The sequence below is a fragment of the Eurosta solidaginis genome, chromosome 4, assembly GCF_040869045.1.
Source record: "Eurosta solidaginis isolate ZX-2024a chromosome 4, ASM4086904v1, whole genome shotgun sequence".
Classification (NCBI taxonomy): domain Eukaryota; kingdom Metazoa; phylum Arthropoda; class Insecta; order Diptera; family Tephritidae; genus Eurosta; species Eurosta solidaginis.
The window spans coordinates 52,659,184-52,681,064 of NC_090322.1; the positions used below are offsets into that span (position 1 = coordinate 52,659,184).

The following is a 21,881-nucleotide window of genomic DNA, read 5'->3' on the forward strand; positions in this document are numbered from 1 at the left end:
GAGAAATGAGATGCGACCAAATAGTTCCTGTTGAATACCCAGAATCCTGAGCATCCCAACAGACATCTGATTGATGAGCCAGCACCGCCTAGGGGTTTAAGGAGTCATCTCCGTCAGCATTTTGAGGAAATACGGCACCTGAGAACCCAGCCGTATGAAGCGAAAAAACACAAGCAGGTCCTTGGTGAACTCCACAAACAGGCGTCGGACCTTTATGCCGGGAATTGCCCGGTGAATCCAGTACTTAAACAAAAATATCCAAAACTCGCGGAAGAGGAACCCATACTCCCAGGGAAACGCAAGTCACTCTTGCTCAACTTCGTTCTGGATACTGTAACAGGTTAAACTCTTACCTATCCAGAATCAAACCCGACATACAAAATGTATGCTTGCAATGTATCCCCACATAACACCAACCATCTCTTTAATTGTAATGTGGAAACAACGCCTCTAATACCCCTTTCCGTATGGTCCACCCCTATTGAAACAGCAAGTTTCCTTGGACTCCCGTTAGAGGATATTGATGACAATTTCTGATCGGTCGCGGCTGTTAGGTGGAGCGAACCACTGCTACAACAACAACAACAACATAGGACAGCTTACCACAAAAAACCGCCCAACTCAACTGAAAAAACTTTTGAGATTGGTATTTTCGAACATGTTTCCGACTCAGCTGTCGAGTTTAAATATGTATGATATGTTTATATTCTACAATTTTACAATTGCAGGATGGAAGAACTTGAGGAAGAAGATGATTATCATAGTCGCTAACTAAGGCGGGCAGTTGTTTCACCATATGGGAAAGGTAAGTTGTTTTTATTGTGCTGGGTCACTGGGTTTACCCCAAGGAGAAATAAAAAATAACATAGCAAAATGCAAATATAAAAGCTGAGTGTAAATAAAAAGATAATAGAAAAATTTTTAAACACTTTTTAATATAAATGGTTCAAAACGCAACGACAAATGTATCCTTAAACAAAAGCTATTGTAAACAGCTTATCAGAAACAGATTTATAACCATATAATTCATTTCTGTATTAAAGGATACGTTTTCTGCCGCATTTAGATAAGCATATATATAATAGAAGTTTTATAAAAAATTTTTAACTTTTCCATTGTTGCCAATGGGCAGATTATGGAAGAAAGGTTTGAATGCTCGATGTAAATAAACTGAATTGCCATGAATTGCCTATTTGTGTTTTAAACCAACTTTTCTTTTGAATGTGTTTATAGAAGATAAGAATACGTATTAACATTCCTTTTTTAAATCTGGTTAATAGAGAAAATACCAGTAGCAAGTCGCAAATCAGGCAAATATTTTAAAATGTGCAAATAATTTCCGGTCGTTAACAAAAATCTTTGAAAATCGCCATTGAGCATTTGATTGAGGTAAACGAACAGTCATTTAACAGGTGATCGGGGCGTTTACTATTGTGACGTTTTTTTCAAACCTAAGCCACTTGTATGAATTCAGAATGACTATATGTAAAGCCTCAAATTTGGAGCTCAATAGAAAGTTACATGAAAATGTATATCTAAGTTCCCCTTTCTGTACGATTTTCTAAGTTCCGGGATCCGTTAACCCCCTAGGTAAATTGTTTGTGCTAGGTATTTTACTCACTTTGGCCTCAGAAATACGTTCAAAATATCTGGCATCTAGTTTTCTGGATCACCTAACGCAATTGTTTGTACTTTTTTGCATTTTCCCGGTGCCCTGAACTAAGGGTAAGGTTTCAAGCTTCTTTCTCAATGAAAAGTTACTCAAAAAACGATCACAAGCTTCCACATGTTCCTATTTGTTTTTTAAATATCATGATGACTGTCCTATCTATACAATTTTATTATCCTAAATATTAGAACCAGGCCGTACGAGAGGGGGGAGGGGGATTGAGGGGATTCCTCCCTGGCCCGGGGTCTCTCAGGGGGCCCGCGATTTATAGGTATACTAAGATATTTTTTTTAATTCAGGAGAGTCTTTAGTTGTTCCATGTTCAAATTTTATGCTGAATTTCAAAAGCAACGAATATTGATAATGATTTTTTGCCTGGGCCTGAGGAGACAATAAAAACATCAAACAAAAATGTGTTTCTCAGGGGGCCCGCGATCTAGATGTACTAAGATATTTTTTTTTAATTCAGGACAGCCTTTAGTTGTTCCATGTGCAAATTTTAAGCCGAATTTCAAAAGCAACGAATATTGATAATGATTTTTTGCCTGGGCCTGAGGAAACAGAAAAACATCAAACAAAAATATATGTTTACATGAATCCGAAATCGTAAAGTTTTCGTGGTGACACTGATGAAGGTTCATCTTCAAAAAGTCTTCCAACAATACCACCAACTCTGTATCAAAGTCCAGATTGTTTAAACGGCTTCGATGTCGGTACCGTGAATAACGCGTTTTTGCTATCTGAAGAAGTCAACGAAATAATTCGCCGAGGTCATCAAAAGTGTCCTGTTATTTTTCCACGTGATTGTCATGACGAGGCATTTGGAGACAAAGTGGAGCGGTACTGGTTAGTGTGGAGCGCCAATAGCAATGCTTTTTATTGCCTGCCATGTCGTCTGTTAAGCACCAATACTTTATTAAATCGAACTAAAATTTGTTCTGCGGATATTCGAAATTCCAGGTATGGAAGAAGCTATACAATAAACTGCCATCGTACGAATATACTCAAGATCACATTAAATGTTATATTCAATGCCGATCTTTACAAAATCTAATTCAAAAGGAGGTTACAATTGATACACTTATCAATGAACAGCTAATCACTGAAATTCAAAAGTGGAAGGAAATTTTATATATAATTTTGGACACTATTTTATTTTTGGGTGAAAGAGGCCCAGCTTTCAGAGGCGAAAGTATATATCTTGGTGATCGAAACGATGAACATTTTTTGGGCCTCTAAGATCTCATAAGCCAATATATACTTAGAGATCATTTGGAGAAAGTTAGGATTTCACAACAGCAGCACAAACGTTTACAAGTTCACTATCTTTCCCCAAACATTCAGAACGAGTTTATAGAAATTTGTGCAAAAGACGTGAGGGAAACTATATTAGATCAACGCAAAAAAGCCAAGTATTTTGCTATTTACGATGGCAGTCACGTTGAACAGACTACGTTCATTTTACGCTAACTCCATTTTAATTCGTAAGCAACAAATTTTACAATTCAAGAACGGTTTTTGGCTTTCGTGGATCGTAACCAAAAAACTGATCAGGAAATCGCTGTTTTAATTTGCCATACTCTAGGTAAACATGAAGTCCCATTAAAAGATTGCTGTGCACAAGGGTACGATAACGGCGCCAATATGAAAGGAGATTACAACGGAGCACAACGTCACATTCTCGACAAAAACTAGAATGCGGATCACTCGCCTTGTGCAACGCACAGTCTCAATTTATGTGGTGTTGATACCGCAGCCACCGTGGTGTGATGGTAGCGTGCTCCGCCTATCACACCGTATGCCCTGGGTTCGCACCCCGGGCAAAGCAACATCAAAATTTTAGAAATAAGGTTTTTCCATTAGAAGAAAATTTTTCTAAGCGGGGTCGCCCCTCGGCGGTGTTTGGCAAGCGCTCCGGGTGTATTTCTGCTATGAAAAGCTCTCACTGAAAACTCATCTGCCTTGCAGATGCCGTTCGGAGTCGGCATAAAACATGTAGGTCCCGTCCGGCCAATTTGTAGGGAAAATCAAGAGGAGCACGACGCAAATTGGAAGAGAAGCTCGGCCTTAGATCTCTTCGGAGGTTATCGCGCCTTACATTTATTTTTATTTGATACCGCAGAGTGTTGTACGGCTGCAGTTACTTTCTTCGGAGTTGTACAAAAATGTTTTACCATTTTCACAACGATGGGACATCCTCAAAAAAATGTACCGAGCTCTCTTCACAGTCTTTCAGACACTAGGTGGTTGGCTAGAACTGAGGCAATCAGACCATTCGCAAACCATGTTCCACGATTATCATAAGCACTAAACGCATTACTTAAGCTAAATTTGACTGCACAAGCATACGGTGATGTTACCGGCATTCTCAGGTACATCAACAAGTTCGAATGTATCTTGCTGCCCTCAATTTTGTTCAAAATACTTACAACAATTAATAAAATAAACGTCGTACTCCAAGCTGGAGACGCCAACATAAATGTTGAGGTCCGACATCTGGTTCCCCCCATAAATTCAGAAAACGAAAATACGGAAACACATTTTTTCAGAAAACATTAGTCAGAACCCTTTTTCCAGAAAGCCAAAATTTCAGAAATCAAAATTCAGAAGTCAAATTTCAGAAGTCAAAATTTAGAAAGTAATCAGACAGTAAAAAAACATTATATTTTGCGGAAAATTTTGTTTTTTGCTGTCTGGTAACTTTCTGAATTTTGACTTCTGAAATTTTTTTCAGCCTGGAACACAGCAACGTCGAAAGAAGGCGTCATATCCAATCGAATTATGGAAATTGAGTGAAGTCCGTACAAATAATTCTATCTATAGGTGGTACAAAGTCCTTCGAAGTGCGTTTAGGATACACCTGACATGCAATACCAGAAACAAAATTGCAGCAATTTTCAGCTGGAGACGAGCCATATCGGAAACGCAAGATAAAATATAAAGACTTAGTTTTTTTAATATTGCAAATTCATTTGAAAAAGATAAACGTGAAAAAAATTTAATTAATTACACGCTTGCAATTGCACACAATATAAAATTTTAGATTTTACTACTTTTTCTTTATACATAATTCCTTCCAAATAAATAAACGTTACAGAATTTTGAGAAAAATTTAGGGTTTTTTCTGTCGTCTGATTACTTTATGAATTTTGACTTCCGAATTTTGCCTTCTGAAATTTGAATTCTGAATTTTCACTTCTAAAATTTGACTTCTGCAATTTGACTTCTGCAATTTGACTTGTAAAATTTGACTTCTGAGTTTTGACCTCTGAATTTTGTCTTTCTGAAAAAAGGGTTCTGACTAATGTTTTCTGAAAAAATGTGTTTCTGAAATTTTGTTTTCTGAATTTATGGGGGACACCCCGACATCTAGCTGATTTGAAGTTGATAAGCAACCAATGGGAAACAATTTTAAACGAATGAAAAACAGTTGCTATTCAATTGAACATCTCGCCAAAGTTTCCGGACATTCGAATGAGAAAACCCAAAAGACGTTTTGAAGATAATGGAAATGAAATGATTACGGATGATGATCCAGAGTCTGATTTTAAAAACATACATTCTTGGTGATCGTTGATTCGGTAATCACTGGCATTACTGAACGATTTGTAGCTATGAGAAATTTGAAAGAGACGTTTTCCTTTTTGTGACAATTTGAAGACATGGATGAAACTACGGTTCGGGCGAGTGCAGCAAAATTTGTCGAAAAATACAAGACGGACGTTTCTCAAAGCTTAGAATGCGAAAAAAATCACTTGAAACACATTTACGAAGCAAATTTTGATAAATGTATGTCACCATTGGAATTGCTAAATGCCATCTACATATGTTCAAAATCTGCATACAATTTTCCCCAACATTTGTGTTGTTTTACGTATCTTTTGCACTATACTTGTCACTGTGGCTAGTGCATAACGTTCCTTCAGCGTTTTTGCAATAATCAAAAACTTTCATAGATCTGGTTCATCTCAAGAGCGAGTTTCAGGACTTGCCACGCTTTGTGTTGAATCCGTTTCGGCAAGATAATTAAATTTTATTATTATTATTAAAAATTTTGCAGCGAAAAAGGCAAGAAAAGCCGCTCTTTGATATCCGAACCGTCTATATTGAATAATTAAAATTTATAATCATCATTATATTTTTCAGAAATATACTAAAATGTTACCAAATAACTAGAAAAGATTATTTAAAACAATACGTGGCTGTAAAAAGAGAACTTTATTTCTACGTTACAATAAAACAGTATAAATAGTAAATATTCTGTGTTAATTTTATTTTCAGCTCTTAGTCCAAAAATCATTTAGCTGACGTTGCAATGATTCGTGACTGAGACGTCATTAATTCAAATTAATCAAATGTATGAGTGGATTTTTTTTAGGGGCCCGTAAATTATTTAGTCCTGGGCCGGATTTTCTCTCTACGGCGCTGATTAGAACCTAATAGGGTACCACGCTCTGTCTAAAGTTTGAGATCTCTCGGTTAGCGAAAGTTTCTCAAAACTCGAAGGTAAAATTTCAAAGTTCGAACGTTTTTTTCCTTCACATTGCATTGCCATGAAATATGTTACAAGTTTCAAGAATATAGCTTTACTGGAAGCTTCTCAAATAAAAAAGAACTCTTGAATCCTAAATATTACAACGTAATAAATCGGTAACCTTTAAAACTAATATGAAGGAATTAAATTTTGAGGCGGGAAAAGGCAGACTAAACAACCATAAAAAGGTGTAAAAAAATAAAATAAATAAAAATAAGAAGAGAGTTGTTTGGTAAAATGGCCCCAATAGAGCTTTCGAAGGAAATTTGTTGAAAATACCAATTTAGAAGTCGCCATAAGTGTGTTCGGCATTCCGGGGAGGAATTAGAAAATATCTAGAGTACTAACACATCTGAGATGCTGTGCAGGAAGATGACCAACAGCCGTTCCATCGTTTTTTATATCGGTTTGGGATGGAAAATGCTAATACGTTATTGGTAAATGTTACCTCCTGATTTTAAGTTGCGCAATACGTTAAAGCGCAGACTCATAAAATAACAAATTATTATATGTAAAACACTTGTTCATAAATTCTAATGAAGAGCTTATAACGTATTTGTAAAACTAACAATTACGTAGGGTATATTTATAATATATTAAACTATAAAATAACTATTTCATAAAAATAATACAAATAAAACTCATCCAATCAACAGTGTATGTTAAGCGACCACCTATTGTTGAGGGAGCTGCATTTAAGCGCACTCACGAGCCGCCAGTTAGAGCTTACCCATATACACCAATTTACAAAGGAATTCTTAAGAAATACAAATAAAATTACATCGAAGCTATCAAGCAATGGAATCATAATATGCTAAGCAAACATTATAAAATATCAATGAAAACATCATATTATACAACCCTGAATAATAAATAAAAAAAAATCACCATAAAAACTTATTTTCTATTGAGATTTAGATACAGTTGTGATCACTGAAAACGTAGACTGTCAAATGCTTTACACCATAACCATTTATTATGTACATATATAATGCAATGAACGTATGTATAACTTTTTTTAAATCACGATCTCTATGGCATAATTTACCTTTGTGGTAATTTTGAAGAAAGCAAATTTTACCGTGAAGCAGTGAACTATGATTAAGAACAACTGAATTCTCTATTTCAGTATCTAAATTTTACAAATTTTGTCCCTTGTTGAGATGATTTCATTATTCAGTAAGCGAAAATCCAAAAAAAAACTCACCAAATCAAACAAAGTGCGTTGCTCTGGCTGAGCTTGTTAAGGCGCCACTCGCATTTCGGTTTGGAAAAACTCGAAAGTGCGTACGCTCAAATCTTTGTGGCAGCACATTGCTATCGAGTTTTTTTCTTATATGTATATTTTGTTTTGTTTTAATTTTTTTCTTGCTAATTTTAAGTATAAGGAATGAAATAATAATTTTTCAAATATTTTTGGCAGGTCATTTTCATACTTTTTTGTAATTTTTATATTTGTGATCTGCCCCAGCCGAGCTCACAAATAAGTGACCGCCTTTGTGGATCTCGAAACGCAAGACAACTTATGCCAATTTCACACAGAGGTTTAATGAAATAATTAGTCAAGTTTTCTACATTAAAGCCCTAATTGAACTCAATCTTCCATACAAAATACAAATTCTTAATTATCTCATTATTGCTTTATTAAATGCCTAATCGAGTGAAAAATCCAGAAAAATTTATTTTCAATACTTTATTAAAAATAGAAAATACGAAAAAATTCAAAATTTAATTTTCGCTTCATTTGCTGCAAAAGATAATATGGCTTTTTCGAAAATAGGCACATATTTGGTTAGGTGCAACATCTATGGGTAGTTGCGCATGGATTTTATTGTGATTGTATTTATAGTTAAGAAGAAACGGCTGTTCCATTTTAACTATTTTTTGTAAAAGCGAAATTTTTTTTTGGGGCTGCTGAGAGATGTTCGCTTAATGAAGCAAAAGGTTCTGTATGAAAAGGAAAACTTAATTATTTCATTAAATAGAATTTTTGATTTTTGATGGCCTTGTTTATTTAAAAAATGTAGGGTTTTGTGAGCTCGAGGCCTTGCTTTAAATAAAACACTGTGTTAGTATTCACACATTTATTTGGTCGATATTTCGACTTCAATCTGAAGTCATTTTCAAGACTTTTTTAAAAACACAACATGAAAAGAAAATAAACAGAAATATATAATTTATATCACATACATATATACATTTATAACACTAGATCGACTTACTTGCATGTAAATGCCTGATCGACTAATCAGGTGTTCTAACCAAATAATAGGAAGAAGGTGGAAAAAGGAAAGTAAACAATTAGAGTACCGCAAGTATAAACAAATCTTAAGGAACCGTATAAGTAAACAAAATTACACAACAACAATCATACACAAAGCATTTTTAAGAAAAACAAGACAAAATGCAACAAAGCAAAATGTGCATGATATCCTCCCCCCCCCCCTTTCATTAGTTGTTGTCCCCAATCTCGTTCGCAGCGGGATATTTCCTGGGCTGTGGCGCTCTCGATGAACCTTTTGTGATTTGCCCTGTGTGTTGTTGCTGTTTTGAAACTAAATTCCGATATGCGTAGGCACATTGGTCTACGTCCGACTTGTAATTCATTCTATTAGGGGTGTTCATAATATGGAGCATCTCCAAAATATATCGTTTATTGTAGTATTTTTCTTTATCGAGAATTCTAACATTTTCGAAATCGGGGTAATGTCCAGTGTCAGCACAATGAGATGACAAGGCAGTCTTGTTGTCCGACGAATTGTTTCTTAGCTTGATATTGGACCTGTGACCGGAAACCCTTGTCTTCAGTTTTTGTTTTGTTGTCCTCACATATACCTTTCCGCATACGTGGGACCCGTCGCCGTTACATGGAATTTCATATACTAAATTAGATTTCTCTAACTTTGGAATTGGGTCCTTTATATTGTTAAATAGTTGTCGGAGTGAATTGTTGTATGTGAATGCTATTGTGTATTTTTCTTTGTGCTGACACTGGACATTACCCCGATTTCGAAAATGTTAGAATTCTCGATAAAGAAAAATACTACAATAAACGATATATTTTGGAGATGCTCCATATTATGAACACCCCTAATAGAATGAATTACAAGTCGGACGTAGACCAATGTGCCTACGCATATCGGAATTTAGTTTCAAAGCAGCAACAACACACAGGGCAAATCACAAAAGGTTCATCGAGAGCGCCACAGCCCAGCAAATATCCCGCTGCGAACGAGATTGGGGACAACAACTAATGAAAGGGGGGGGGGGATATCATGCACATTTTGCTTTGTTGCATTTTGTCTTGTTTTTCTTAAAAATGCTTTGTGTATGATTGTTGTTGTGTAATTTTGTTTACTTATACGGTTCCTTAAGATTTGTTTATACTTGCGGTACTCTAATTGTTTACTTTCCTTTTTCCACCTTCTTCCTATTATTTGGTTAGAACACCTGATTAGTCGATCAGGCATTTACATGCAAGTAAGTCGATCTAGTGTTATAAATGTATATATGTATGTGATATAAATTATATATTTCTGTTTATTTTCTTTTCATGTTGTGTTTTTAAAAAAGTCTTGAAAATGACTTCAGATTGAAGTCGAAATATCGACCAAATAAATGTGTGAATACTAACACAGTGTTTTATTTAAAGCAAGGCCTCGAGCTCACAAAACCCTACAATTTTTAAATAAACAAGGCCATCAAAAATCAAAAATTATGTCAAATCGGAGAGCACACCGAAACAAAAATACACTAAAAGTGTATCAAACCATCAAGCACAAGTATGATAAACAAACCAACAGATTTATCAAATGCTATCAACATACGACACAACAAATCACAAGATTAGCTGAGTCGACTAAGTTTTTAGAAAGATGTAAAAGAAATGGCTTGAAACCGAACTTCATCATAAACGCAACAAAGAACATCAGGTACACCATAAACAACAACATAAGTAAAAGCAAATCAACACGTAAGTTCGCCAATATAATTTCCTCATATATTGATAAAGTGCAAACGAAACTCTTGAACATTATAATATGCATGAAACATGAACTCTTAAGACAATACAAAAGAGAGACAAATATATTGATATCACAAATTACATTAGCCTTGGACACATCTCATTCAATTGCATTTTTCGAGAGCGAAGAGTTGCTGGCGAACAAAGCCACCAAAAACATTAAGAGGACACAAACGAAAAAGTACGACAATCTCAGGCGGAAAGAAAATGCCAAAATGAACATTAGGGTGGTACCGGAATGGTTCCGAAATTTAACAAACACAGAAATTCCACATGATATAAAGTGGCTATTGTCCCAAGGCCCAAAATACTCATTACCAACTGATAATAAGAAATTCCCCCTCTTTCAAATCATAGCAGACGGCGAGAATATCGTACAAACTTTGAAAGATAAAGAAAATCAAAAAATAGAAAGAAATAATTTGACGACCTTAATACAGGACCATATTAGCAAAAACAAAGTCTCAGCGACAGACAGGTTCATACATGAGACCGTACTGAAAACAAAAAGGTTCCTTAAAAACAATAATCATCTTCTCGTGCTTAACGCCGATAAGGGAAATGTCACAGTGGTCATGGACAAACCAGAATACGACCAAAAGATGCAAATGTTAGTTAACGACATTTCAACTTACAGGGTACTGAAACGCTATCCAACGAATAAATTACAAGAAAGGAACAACGAAATAGTCCAAAAGATGTTTAATATTGGTTCTATCGATTTGAAAGAAAAGAATTTCCTTACATGCAAAAACGCAAACCCTCCTAGAATATATGGTCTGCCGAAAATACATAAAGATGGTATACCGCTCCGACCCATTTGTTCGTCCATTGACGCTCCGTCTTACAACTTATGCAAATATGTAGTCCAAATCCTCAAAAATTTAAATACATCGTCCAAATATAATGTCAAAGATTCGTCCGCATTCAAAGATAAGATTAAAGGCACATATATTTATGATGATGAAAGTGTAGTGTCGTTTGATGTGGTCTCCTTGTTCCCTAGCATCCCGGTGGATGTGGCCATTGAAATCATATCTTCAAGATGGAATGACATAAAAGAACACACATCACTGACAAAGGAAATATTTCTTAACATGGTTAAATTCTGCATCAAGGATAACCGTTACTTCAAATACAACAACAAGATTTACGAGCAACGTACAGGAATGCCCATGGGTTCTCCAGCTTCCCCAGTACTAGCTGACATCGTTATGGAAGAGTTGCTTATGAAGTTTGAAACAGACTCGAAGAACAAACCCCGATTGTTGACAAAATATGTTGATGATATTTTTGCGGTTGTAAAAACTACAGAAGTAGAAAGCATGTTAAAATTGCTAAATGGATACCACAGCACTATCAAATTTACAGTAGAGGTGGAGAAAGATGGAGAGCTACCCTATCTTGACACTTTGGTAATAAATAAAAACAATAGATTGTGGATTGATTGGTATATGAAACCAACCTCATCGGGTAGATTAATTAACTACAATTCTAAACATGAAAACAAAATTATTAGAAACACCGCGAAGAATTTTATAAGTAGAGTTCTCACGATTAGTGAGAAAATATTTCACAAAAAGAATATTGCCATAATAAAGAAGACGTTAGAACAGAACGAATTCCCCAGAGAATTGATTAATAAACTTATTCACAACTCTTACGCAGGAGCCAAAAATGAAAACTTATGTGAAAAAGGCAATAAAATATATAAGCCAGTATCGTATATTCCCGGATTGGCAGAAATAATGAAAAGTTCGAACCTATTTGACAGAGAAAAATACACAATAGCATTCACATACAACAATTCACTCCGACAAGTATTTAACAATATAAAGGACCCAATTCCAAAGTTAGAGAAATCTAATTTAGTATATGAAATTCCATGTAACGGCGTCACACGTATGCGGAAAGGTATATGTGGGGACAACAAAACAAAAACTGAAGACAAGGGTTTCCGGTCACAGGTCCAATATCAAGCTAAGAAACAATTCGTCGGACAACAAGACTGCCTTGTCATCTCATTGTGCTGACACTGGACATTACCCCGATTTCGAAAATGTTAGAATTCTCGATTAAGAAAAATACTACAATAAACGATATATTTTGGAGATGCTCCATATTATGAACACCCCTAATAGAATGAATTACAAGTCGGACGTAGACCAATGTGCCTACGCATATCGGAATTTAGTTTCAAAACAGCAACAACACACAGGGCAAATCACAAAAGGTTCATCGAGAGCGCCACAGCCCAGGAAATATCCCGCTGCGAACGAGATTGGGGACAACAACTAATGAAAGGGGGGGGGGGGGGGGGGGGAGGATATCATGCACATTTTGCTTTGTTGCATTTTGTCTTGTTTTTCTTAAAAATGCTTTGTGTATGATTGTTGTTGTGTAATTTTGTTTACTTATACGGTTCCTTAAGATTTGTTTATACTTGCGGTACTCTAATTGTTTACTTTCCTTTTTCCACCTTCTTCCTATTATTTGGTTAGAACACCTGATTAGTCGATCAGGCATTTACATGCAAGTAAGTCGATCTAGTGTTATAAATGTATATATGTATGTGATATAAATTATATATTTCTGTTTATTTTCTTTTCATGTTGTGTTTTTAAAAAAGTCTTGAAAATGACTTCAGATTGAAGTCGAAATAGCGACCAAATAAATGTGTGAATACTAACACAGTGTTTTATTTAAAGCAAGGCCTCGAGCTCACAAAACCCTACATTTATTAAATAGAATTGTGATTCGATTAAATTTCTGTGTGGAAACGGTATTACAGAATAGCAAATTGTCCCAAAACTGGGGCCTCGTATAACTCGTCACGTAAAAATGTGATTTTCGGATTATGACATACGTGAACGTACTACTTCGATCGTAATTTTGGATCGCAACATACGTGACGAGTGACTGAATGTACACGTTCCGTTACACTTTCATTCGAACACAAACTGGCGATCGTATACACACATATTTCATAGAAAATGTAAGAAAATTGTTAAAATGGATGAATAAGTAAAATATAATAACAAATTTCAAACTGTTATTATTAACAAAGGTCATAATCAAACAAGCTTAATCCAAGCCAAAAGGAAATATTGGCGGAATTCATGGGGAGACACCCGCTTTGGTATCTGCTTTCTTCAAATTTAACTTCTCCAGAAAGTAAGTTAAGCGCAATATCTTCAGGAAACTGCAATAATTTTTTGTCACAAAGATATAACACAAATGATATGCTTGCGCTTTGGGTAATTCTATATGATAGCATAACACTGATAACACGCGTCCAAAGATATCGAAAGAGGTGTCAGAAGACGCGTATTAATCCCGACAACAATAATCCGAAACCGGAAAATAAACATTTCTCTGTCCGGAGATATTTGCAGTTGAAGTTGGCGATTTTCATGTGGTTGTTGTAATGTTGGGGTACCCACAAAAAAAATTGTGAACATAAGTGTTTTGCGCGGATATAGTTTTGGTTTCCAAACCGGTGTTAGACCCACCCAGTGTAATTTTTTATAAGCGCGGCCGAAGGCCGCCAAAGCAGCAATGTGTTCTGCGCAAAAATACTATGGATTTCACCCCTCGTTTCGGAGGGACCCACGGGTCATTTTACGGTTTTTCGTTAATATCTTTTGAACGAGTTAAAAAATTTATTTTCCGGTTTCGGATTACGCGTCTTTTGACACATCTCTCGATATTTTTGGACGCGTCATGCTGTCGTATAGAAATACCGCGCTTAGTTCGATAAGGCCAAAGGGTTACTGCATTCTCTTAACCGCCTTTGGACTATCTTTTCATCGCCTTTGCTATTACTGAAGCTCAAACAAAATCAAATTTGATCCATCACAGTTATTTTTTTTTTATATTTTGGCAACCAATTTGACAGTTCAAAATCTATTGGGAGCTAGAAATTCAATCCAACCTAATGTGGATCGTAGAATTTATTGTGAATTGAAAATAAATTAAGTTCCGTTGGCTATCGTATATTATAATCCCATTTTGTTTATACGTTTGACGTATCACGTAATTTTCTTTCGTATAGTTGCCGATCCGTGATCGTATGTTAGAAACGGCTTACTTGAATTCAGCTGTTATGTTACATATTGAGTAAATAGTAGTTTTTGGAACAGAAAGCTACCCTTTGTAATCTACTAAGTCATGAACTAAAAAAACATATCCCGCATTAAAAAATGAGAGAGCAAAAAAATCATAGTTAGCTGTGAAAGAAATTGTCTCGGCGTGACGTCACGCTTTTGACAACACTGCCCCTATTACTGTTTACAACTCAACATGAAAATTTGAACCGGAGAGATATGACAAAAATTAAAATTTTAATTTTTGCTTTCGGATTCTAAAAACGGAGGTCGAAACGTGTCTTTTTATACCAACTTTGAAAATTTTTGTTAAAAATTAGGTGGTGAACCGTCTTGTAGAAGTTACCTTTTTTTTCAAACAACCCCAAAATTTTCTGAGAACTGCTAGTAATCAGTTGTCAGATTTTGATGTCTTTGACAACTGCACCAACACAAGGTTGTAAACGGTAATTCCACAAAAACTTTTTGACAGGTTGAGTTGTAATATGTAATACGAATGTCTCTGTTAAGGGCCCATTACTGATACTTAGCATATACTTGACTTGACTTGGCGTAAACTTGGCAACTTATGCGGCAGTTACGAACGTACGTACCAAAAACGTGTCAGCTGACACGACCTATCTTATGAGTGTGCAATGTAAACGAAAACTCACCGACGTGCAACGCCCGTACGTAGGTAGCCCGGAACGTAGAAATCAAATCAATTTTGATTTTTTCCGTAAGAACGTGTCAGCAGTTTTATTCAAAAATACCTAATTAAAGTTTGAAAAATTGTGAAAATAATTCGAAATAATTATGTTAAAGTGCAGATTATAAATATGTAATCTATCTATATTTATTTAATATTAATTCCAGCCTTTTACAACATCAAAAATTAAATTGGAAAAAGTTGCTGTTTCCATAAGCATGCATGCAAACTGGTCAATGGCAACAGTGCTTATCTGTAAACAATACACACACAAATATGTTATGTACATGTACACAGACGCACACATTGATTCCTACGGGCTTGAGAGTTCGGTCAAACGTTCGTACGTACGGCACGCGTCGGTGGGTAATTGCCGCTTTAGCCACGATTATACTCCACTTAGCGCATACAATCTGGCATCATAATCAATAAATGTCAATTTGTATGACAAAATGTGAAAATGAAATGGAAACAAACAAATGGCATCTCAAAATGTAAACGTCACTTAGAACTTACATAGAAAATCAGAATTCAACGGAGTTCTAAGTCAAGTTAAGTGTTGCTAAGTTTTGAGTAATCAGTAACATGCAATGTTACGCAGGAGGAACGACCATGTCATTATCTGGTATGATATTCAATTCAATTTTACTTTTTTGTTTATCAAAGTTTATACAACAAATATTTTTTCCTCCGATGCCTTTAAATTTTGTGGGATATCTTGCGACTTGATTTTTCAGCAGTTGTTTTGTAACATATGTTTCCCGAATAAAACTAACCGGTCTACCGGTATCAGCCAGAGCAAAAAAATTGTCGGACATCAACTTATTATCTATCCTGAAGGTGATACTTACTAAATTGAATGCCTTTATTGCATCGCCATATGAGTGGTTATCATCATTGGAATCATCATCGTCGTCGTCGTCATCTTTGTTGTCATCGTCGTTATCACCATCATCATCGTCATCATTATCATTATCTCCATAGTCGTCGTTATCTTCGTTGTCATCGTCGTTATCATCATTATCACCATCATTAGCATTATCATCATCGTCGTCGTAATCTTCGCTGTCATCGTCGTTATCATCATCATCACTATCTTCCTCACCATCACCATCTTTGTAGTTTTCACCATTAACATTAGAGGGACTCATTTAACCTTATAAATGCCTTATAAAGTGTGTAAACGTATAGATTTATCTAGTGCGTAAACGAACTGTCAAGTTTTGTATGAAATCTCATTTACACAATTTGTATAAATTTACGCGCACATTTCATGGTGTCAATGCGATAAACTCAAAGGAATGCAACCTTGCAAACATAAAAGTCGTCATTTTCATCAGAAATCTCCAACATTAGCAAGTTATTTACAAGAATATCTTAGTAAAGACATTTTAGCTTTGATTTTTCACTTAATCTTGCCATTTTTTATTTGTATAACAATCAAAAACTTTTTTTTGGCAATAATACAGCTGATCGACAATTAAATTTATGAATAATATTACTAGGTACGTTCATATAACAGCGTGTGAAAATGTATATAATTTTACACCTTATAAATTTATATGCTTTAATGAGTCCCCCTATTATTTCCTTGCTGTTTTTGCTTTTGTAATTGCAACAGCTGTTTGGTCATCGCCTGCATCGAAAGGACATAGCAGTGCAGGAATTCCCTCTTTTTGTCCCATTTACATTTACGTTTATTTACGGCTGAAGCAGCAGATTTAAAAACGGCGGCGGAACTTGTATGAGTGGCAACCGAAACATTTAATTCTGTAAAATTATCGGCAGCGGTATTAACAAATGTAGCTGGAACGGCAGTAGAGGCAACATGAACGGCAGTGGCGGCGGTAGCGGCAGCAGAAATGACTGTGGCGGCAGTATGAGCAGCCAGCAGGAGTGATAACTGAAACATTTAATTCTGTGAAATCATCAGCGGCGGTGTTAACAAAGGTAGCCGGAACGGCAGCGTCGGCAGCAGAGGCAACATGAACGGCAGTGGCGGCAGCATTAGCAGCAGGAACGGCAGTGGCACCAGTGGAGGTTACCTTGTTGGATGCTGCAGAAAAACTGTCAATAGAAATGCCTGCACCTCCTATATTCGAATTATTGTCATCTTTTATGCCCAATATATTCATCATTAGGCGGCGTACTTGTGCTGCTATGGCAGTAGTAGGGAACTCCTTGTTGTTTTCCATAAAATTTTGATTATATCTTCTATGGCATCGGCCATTGCAAAATAATAATCTTAGTTTGTTCGCTGGGTTCTTACACACCTGAGGTGAAAAACTTGACCAATATATTTACTTATTTTATTAGTGTATTTAGCTACCTTTTTGAGTTAAGCAATTATTTATTTTGCCGGCTTTAGGTCAATGTTAAATAAAACACATATGGTTTTGTTTATCTCCAATATATTTCGGCTACACACTGGTAACCGTCTTCAGGGCAGACTGTTGACAAACATAAAACATTTAAATTATAATTAAAATCACATTTTTAACAAATAATATATTTAAATTTTAACAAATAATAAAAATCAACATTAAAACAAAAATACTGTTTACATACATTTTATTTACACGTCTGCACTGCGTGACGTGGAGTTGTGTACTGTCTGTTTGTCAGTAAATGTTTGTATAAGTGAGCTGAATGATGATCGGAGTCTGTTATAGTTTAATCGTCTATTAGTTGGAGTATTTATAATATGCAACATCTCGAGATTGAAGCGCTTGCTATATTGTTGCTCTTGTTGGAGAATCCTTGTGTGTTGAAATCTGGCTCGTGCCGGCTGTTTGCACAGTGGGCCATAAGTGTTGTTTTGCGGTTGTTAGTTTGGTGACAATATTTATAGTCGGATTTATGTTGTGATATCCTAGTTTTTAGTTTGGACTTTGTTGTTCCTACATATATACTTTGACAAGATTCGTCGTTATTACCGTTGCATGGAATTTCATACACCACATTGCATTTTTCTATTAACGGTACCGCTGATTTTGTTTGATTGAACATTTTTTTTAAGGTATTCGTTGTTTGTGTGCTATTTTTATTTTTTCCTTGTCATAACATTCCGATGCAGTTAGCCGCTCTGATAATTTGGGTCATGGGGTTTCTTGGTATATTTTGACTGTTATTATTTTTATATTTCCTTAACAATGTTTTGATTATTTTAACTGGAAAGTCGTTGTTCCTTAATAAATCCATTATTTCCTTCTCTATTTCTTTATGGTAAATTTCATCTGAAGTCTGCATCATCCTTCGTATACAGCCCGTTTCCGTATTCATTATCATCGACTTCGGGTGCTTGGAATTGAAGTTGATGATTCGTCCTGATGACGTCGGTTTCTTATACCATTTTAATTTTAGTTGGTTGCCATATCTATTTATTACAGAGTCCAAATATACCAATTTTCCATCCTGTTCTTCTTCGATTGTGAATTTAATATGTCTATTAAAGGAGTTAACCGCTTCGAGCGTGTTTTGAATATTATTTACGTTCACTATTGCGAATAAGTCATCGACATACTCTGTGACTAGTCGCGGTTTCTGACCTAGTTTTCCTAATGTAGTTCCTTACAGTTTTTCCATTATTATGTCGGCTATCACTGGGGAAGATGGTGACCCGGTAACCCTTTTAATTGTGTGAAAATTGTATCCTTATATTTAAAATATCGACTATCCTTAATGCAAAAAGTAACTATTTCCCAAATTAATTTCTTCGGTATCTTCGTATATTGTTGTATAATTGGCCATTTTTCTGATATAACATCTAGTGCTAACTGTACCTGTATGCTTGGAAAGAGTGAAACCACGTCAAAAGATATAAGTTTCTCCTCAAAGTGTTATTTATTCTTTCTTTTAAATTTAATGTGTTTTTGATGTTATATGTGGACTACGCCGTTATATTTTTCAGTATATCTACAATATATTTACACAGCCCGTAGGATGGTGATCCAATTACTGAACATATTGGTCTAAGTGGCGTTCCCTCCTTGTGTTTTGGGTAGACCATATATTCTTGGTGGTAGTGCCGTTGTTGTGGTAAGCTTAATGTTTGGAAAAAACTTACAACAAAAATAAAGAAGCGCCAAGAAACAAAATTCGAAAAACTGCGAGCCAACCGCAACAACCTTTTTACCAACAACACCAATCATGAAGATTGGTTTATAAAACAAACAAATGTAGATGTACCACAAGAAGTAAAAGCTTTGTTAGCGAAGGGACCAAAATTCGCCCTACCTACCAATAATAAGAATTTTCCTCTTTTTAAATACATAACGGGCGGAGAAGATTTAATACAAACTATACAAAACAAAGAGCAACAAGAAGAAGCTCGTATGAAATTATCTTTGTTAGTGAAGAACCACACAACAATACATAAACCCAGTGCAATAGATAATGCAATCACAGACATAGTGTACCTATACAAGTGTGTCAACTAAGCGATAAACGTCAAAACTACAAACAGCCTCGCTCACCTGATGCAAATCTCAGGTCTAGAGTTGCATTTTTGGTACGTAAGAGTAGTTCAAGCTGAGTTGCATTTGATAGTTTAATAAAACTTTGTAGTATTTACAGATGAAATAGTTGCATATATTTCCGCGGAAATAAGAATACTAGAAGATTTGTAGCCTGCAACAATGCGGAAACATACGGAAAAGAAAATTTATTTAAATTAGAGTCAAAATATAAAGCGCCACACGTGTAACATGGAAAAATTTCACTTCTAAGTCTCTTTACACAAATGCATAAGGGCAAAATTATATAAACGCTTTGGTCCCTTCAAAGCAAAGATAACGTACGGCGTTTCATTGTTTTTCGTATGGCGTTGTCAAAGCGTAGGCACGCAACCAAAGCATTTATGTAAATTTTTCGATACTTCGCCCGACAGATGAATTAATGAATGCAACACAACCAAAGCGTCTGTGTAAATCCGCCTTAATTTTTGTAGCTGTGAAAGTTTCCTGCAAATAAAATGGAGCTGTAAGTGCAAACAAATCAAACTCCTATATGACACTACTTTATTTTCTATGTGTTTTTCTTGTATTTTCTCTTATATTTTTTGTCGAGGGAGCCAATAAGTTTTCAGTACTGGTGTAAGTGTGTGAACTATATTTAAAAAAAACTAACGAAATACAAGAAAAATACAACGTAGTTCATTAAAAACAAACAAATCAGTTTGTATTTCGATAGGGTTTTTTGACATTAGGCCGTTTTTTCTTTATTTTTTATGACAAATGAAAATTTTGTTTTTAGTTTCAAAATTTTGTCTAAATTGTGTGTGCAAATGAGTTTTCAATAAGGCAAGGTGCACACGAGGCTACGCGTCATAGACGCGTACAAGATATTTCATATAGCTACAATTTCTCTACGCCTCAAGATCTGCACACGAAGCTACTTTCGAGCGTCGCTACAAAAAGCAAACAATTATTGAAAAAAAAAATAAAAAATTTAATTTCTTCAGCTATATCCGTCCCCGAAACCAAAGGAAAATAGGTATTAAACGTTGTTTGAATCCCCGTGCCTTTGTAAATTATGAAATTTTAAACCACTGCGGACTAGAGAAAAGGGTGAACGCTTCAACAATGTCTAACCAAGCTGTTGTGGTATTTAATACTCTTTTTCGCTTTGGTAATATACCTTTCACGCACTTTTATTAACTAAATAACATTTTTTAACTAATTACACAAATTTGCATACAAAAAAGTGTAAACAAACATTTTGTTCTTCCTTTTTTTCACGCGTACGTGTGCTCAGAGACCAACATTGCTGTCGCTGTTGCTTTGTTCGGCATCAAAGCGTACAAATTTCGCCGGCAGCGTCTATGACGCGTAACCTCGTGTGCACCTTGCATAAGTGTACATTTTTCAGTTTTTCATAGTTAAGGAATTGACCTCCAGATTTTTGTGTTACACAAATATAGTGAACTTGGGTACAGAAATTCAAATTAAAAAGTTTTTCACAATAATTTGAAAAAACTCTACGTTTTATCTGCTTTTTACACTTAAAGGAGTAACCCCCGTAATAAATTAAAATTTTAATGAAAATCAATAACTGAACTGAACACTTTTTGCCATGATATAAAATTAAAATGCTTTTACGTCTCTGCACAGAACCCTAATTGACCATTTTCAACCGAAACAACAATAGCAACCCAGATTTTCCCGTTATGCTCACTTATGCGAGTGCCTGTCAGAAAGAAGTCAACACACTTGTACTTGTACACTATGATCACAGATACAGTGGTACAGATGTGGAATTTTCTGAGCAAAAATAAAAACATCTGACAAAGGAAATAAAACGGTTGCTATGGAGATTGACGATTATAATAATAAAATGACGGAGATTTTATCTGCTCTGACTACATATAGAATACAACGACAAGATCCTACATCACGTTTACAAATTAAGAATAATAACCTAGTAGATAATTTATTTAAAATGGACCTTATTTCGAAGGCGGAAAGAAATAAGCTTACCACAACAAGGGCACTACCCCCAAGGAATATATGGTCTACCCAAAACACACAAGAAAGGAACGCCACTTAGACCAATATGTTCAGTAATTGGATCGCCATCGTACGGGCTGTGTAAATATATTGTAGATACATATACTGAAAAATATAATGGCGGATTCCACATATAACATCAAAAACACATTAAATTTAAAAGAAAGAATAAATAACACTTATATTAATGATGAGGAGAAACTTATATCTTTTAACGTGGTTTCACTCTTTCCAAGCATACCGGTGCAGTTAGCACTAGAGGTTATATCAGAAAAATGGCCAATTATGCAACAATATACGAAGATACCGATGAAATTATTTATGGAAATAGTTACTTTTTGCATTAAGGATAGT

General features: G+C 35.3%; 1 protein-coding gene across 3 annotated transcripts in view; it reads left to right on the forward strand.

The window, feature by feature from the left end:
* The window catches only part of LOC137249757 (KH domain-containing, RNA-binding, signal transduction-associated protein 3-like), a 68,709-nt gene that overhangs the window by 4,796 nt on the left and 42,032 nt on the right, over nucleotides 1–21,881 (forward strand). For 2 of the 3 annotated variants that reach the window (XM_067781616.1, XM_067781614.1), the window contains 2 exons: nucleotides 729–805; nucleotides 6,860–7,099. In XM_067781616.1, coding sequence (XP_067637717.1) covers nucleotides 729–771 — 43 coding nt within the window. In that variant the 3' untranslated portion in view covers nucleotides 772–805; nucleotides 6,860–7,099. Of the gene's footprint in view, nucleotides 1–728; nucleotides 806–6,859; nucleotides 7,100–21,881 lie in introns of those variants that run through there. The other variant, XM_067781615.1, reaches the window with a different exon arrangement.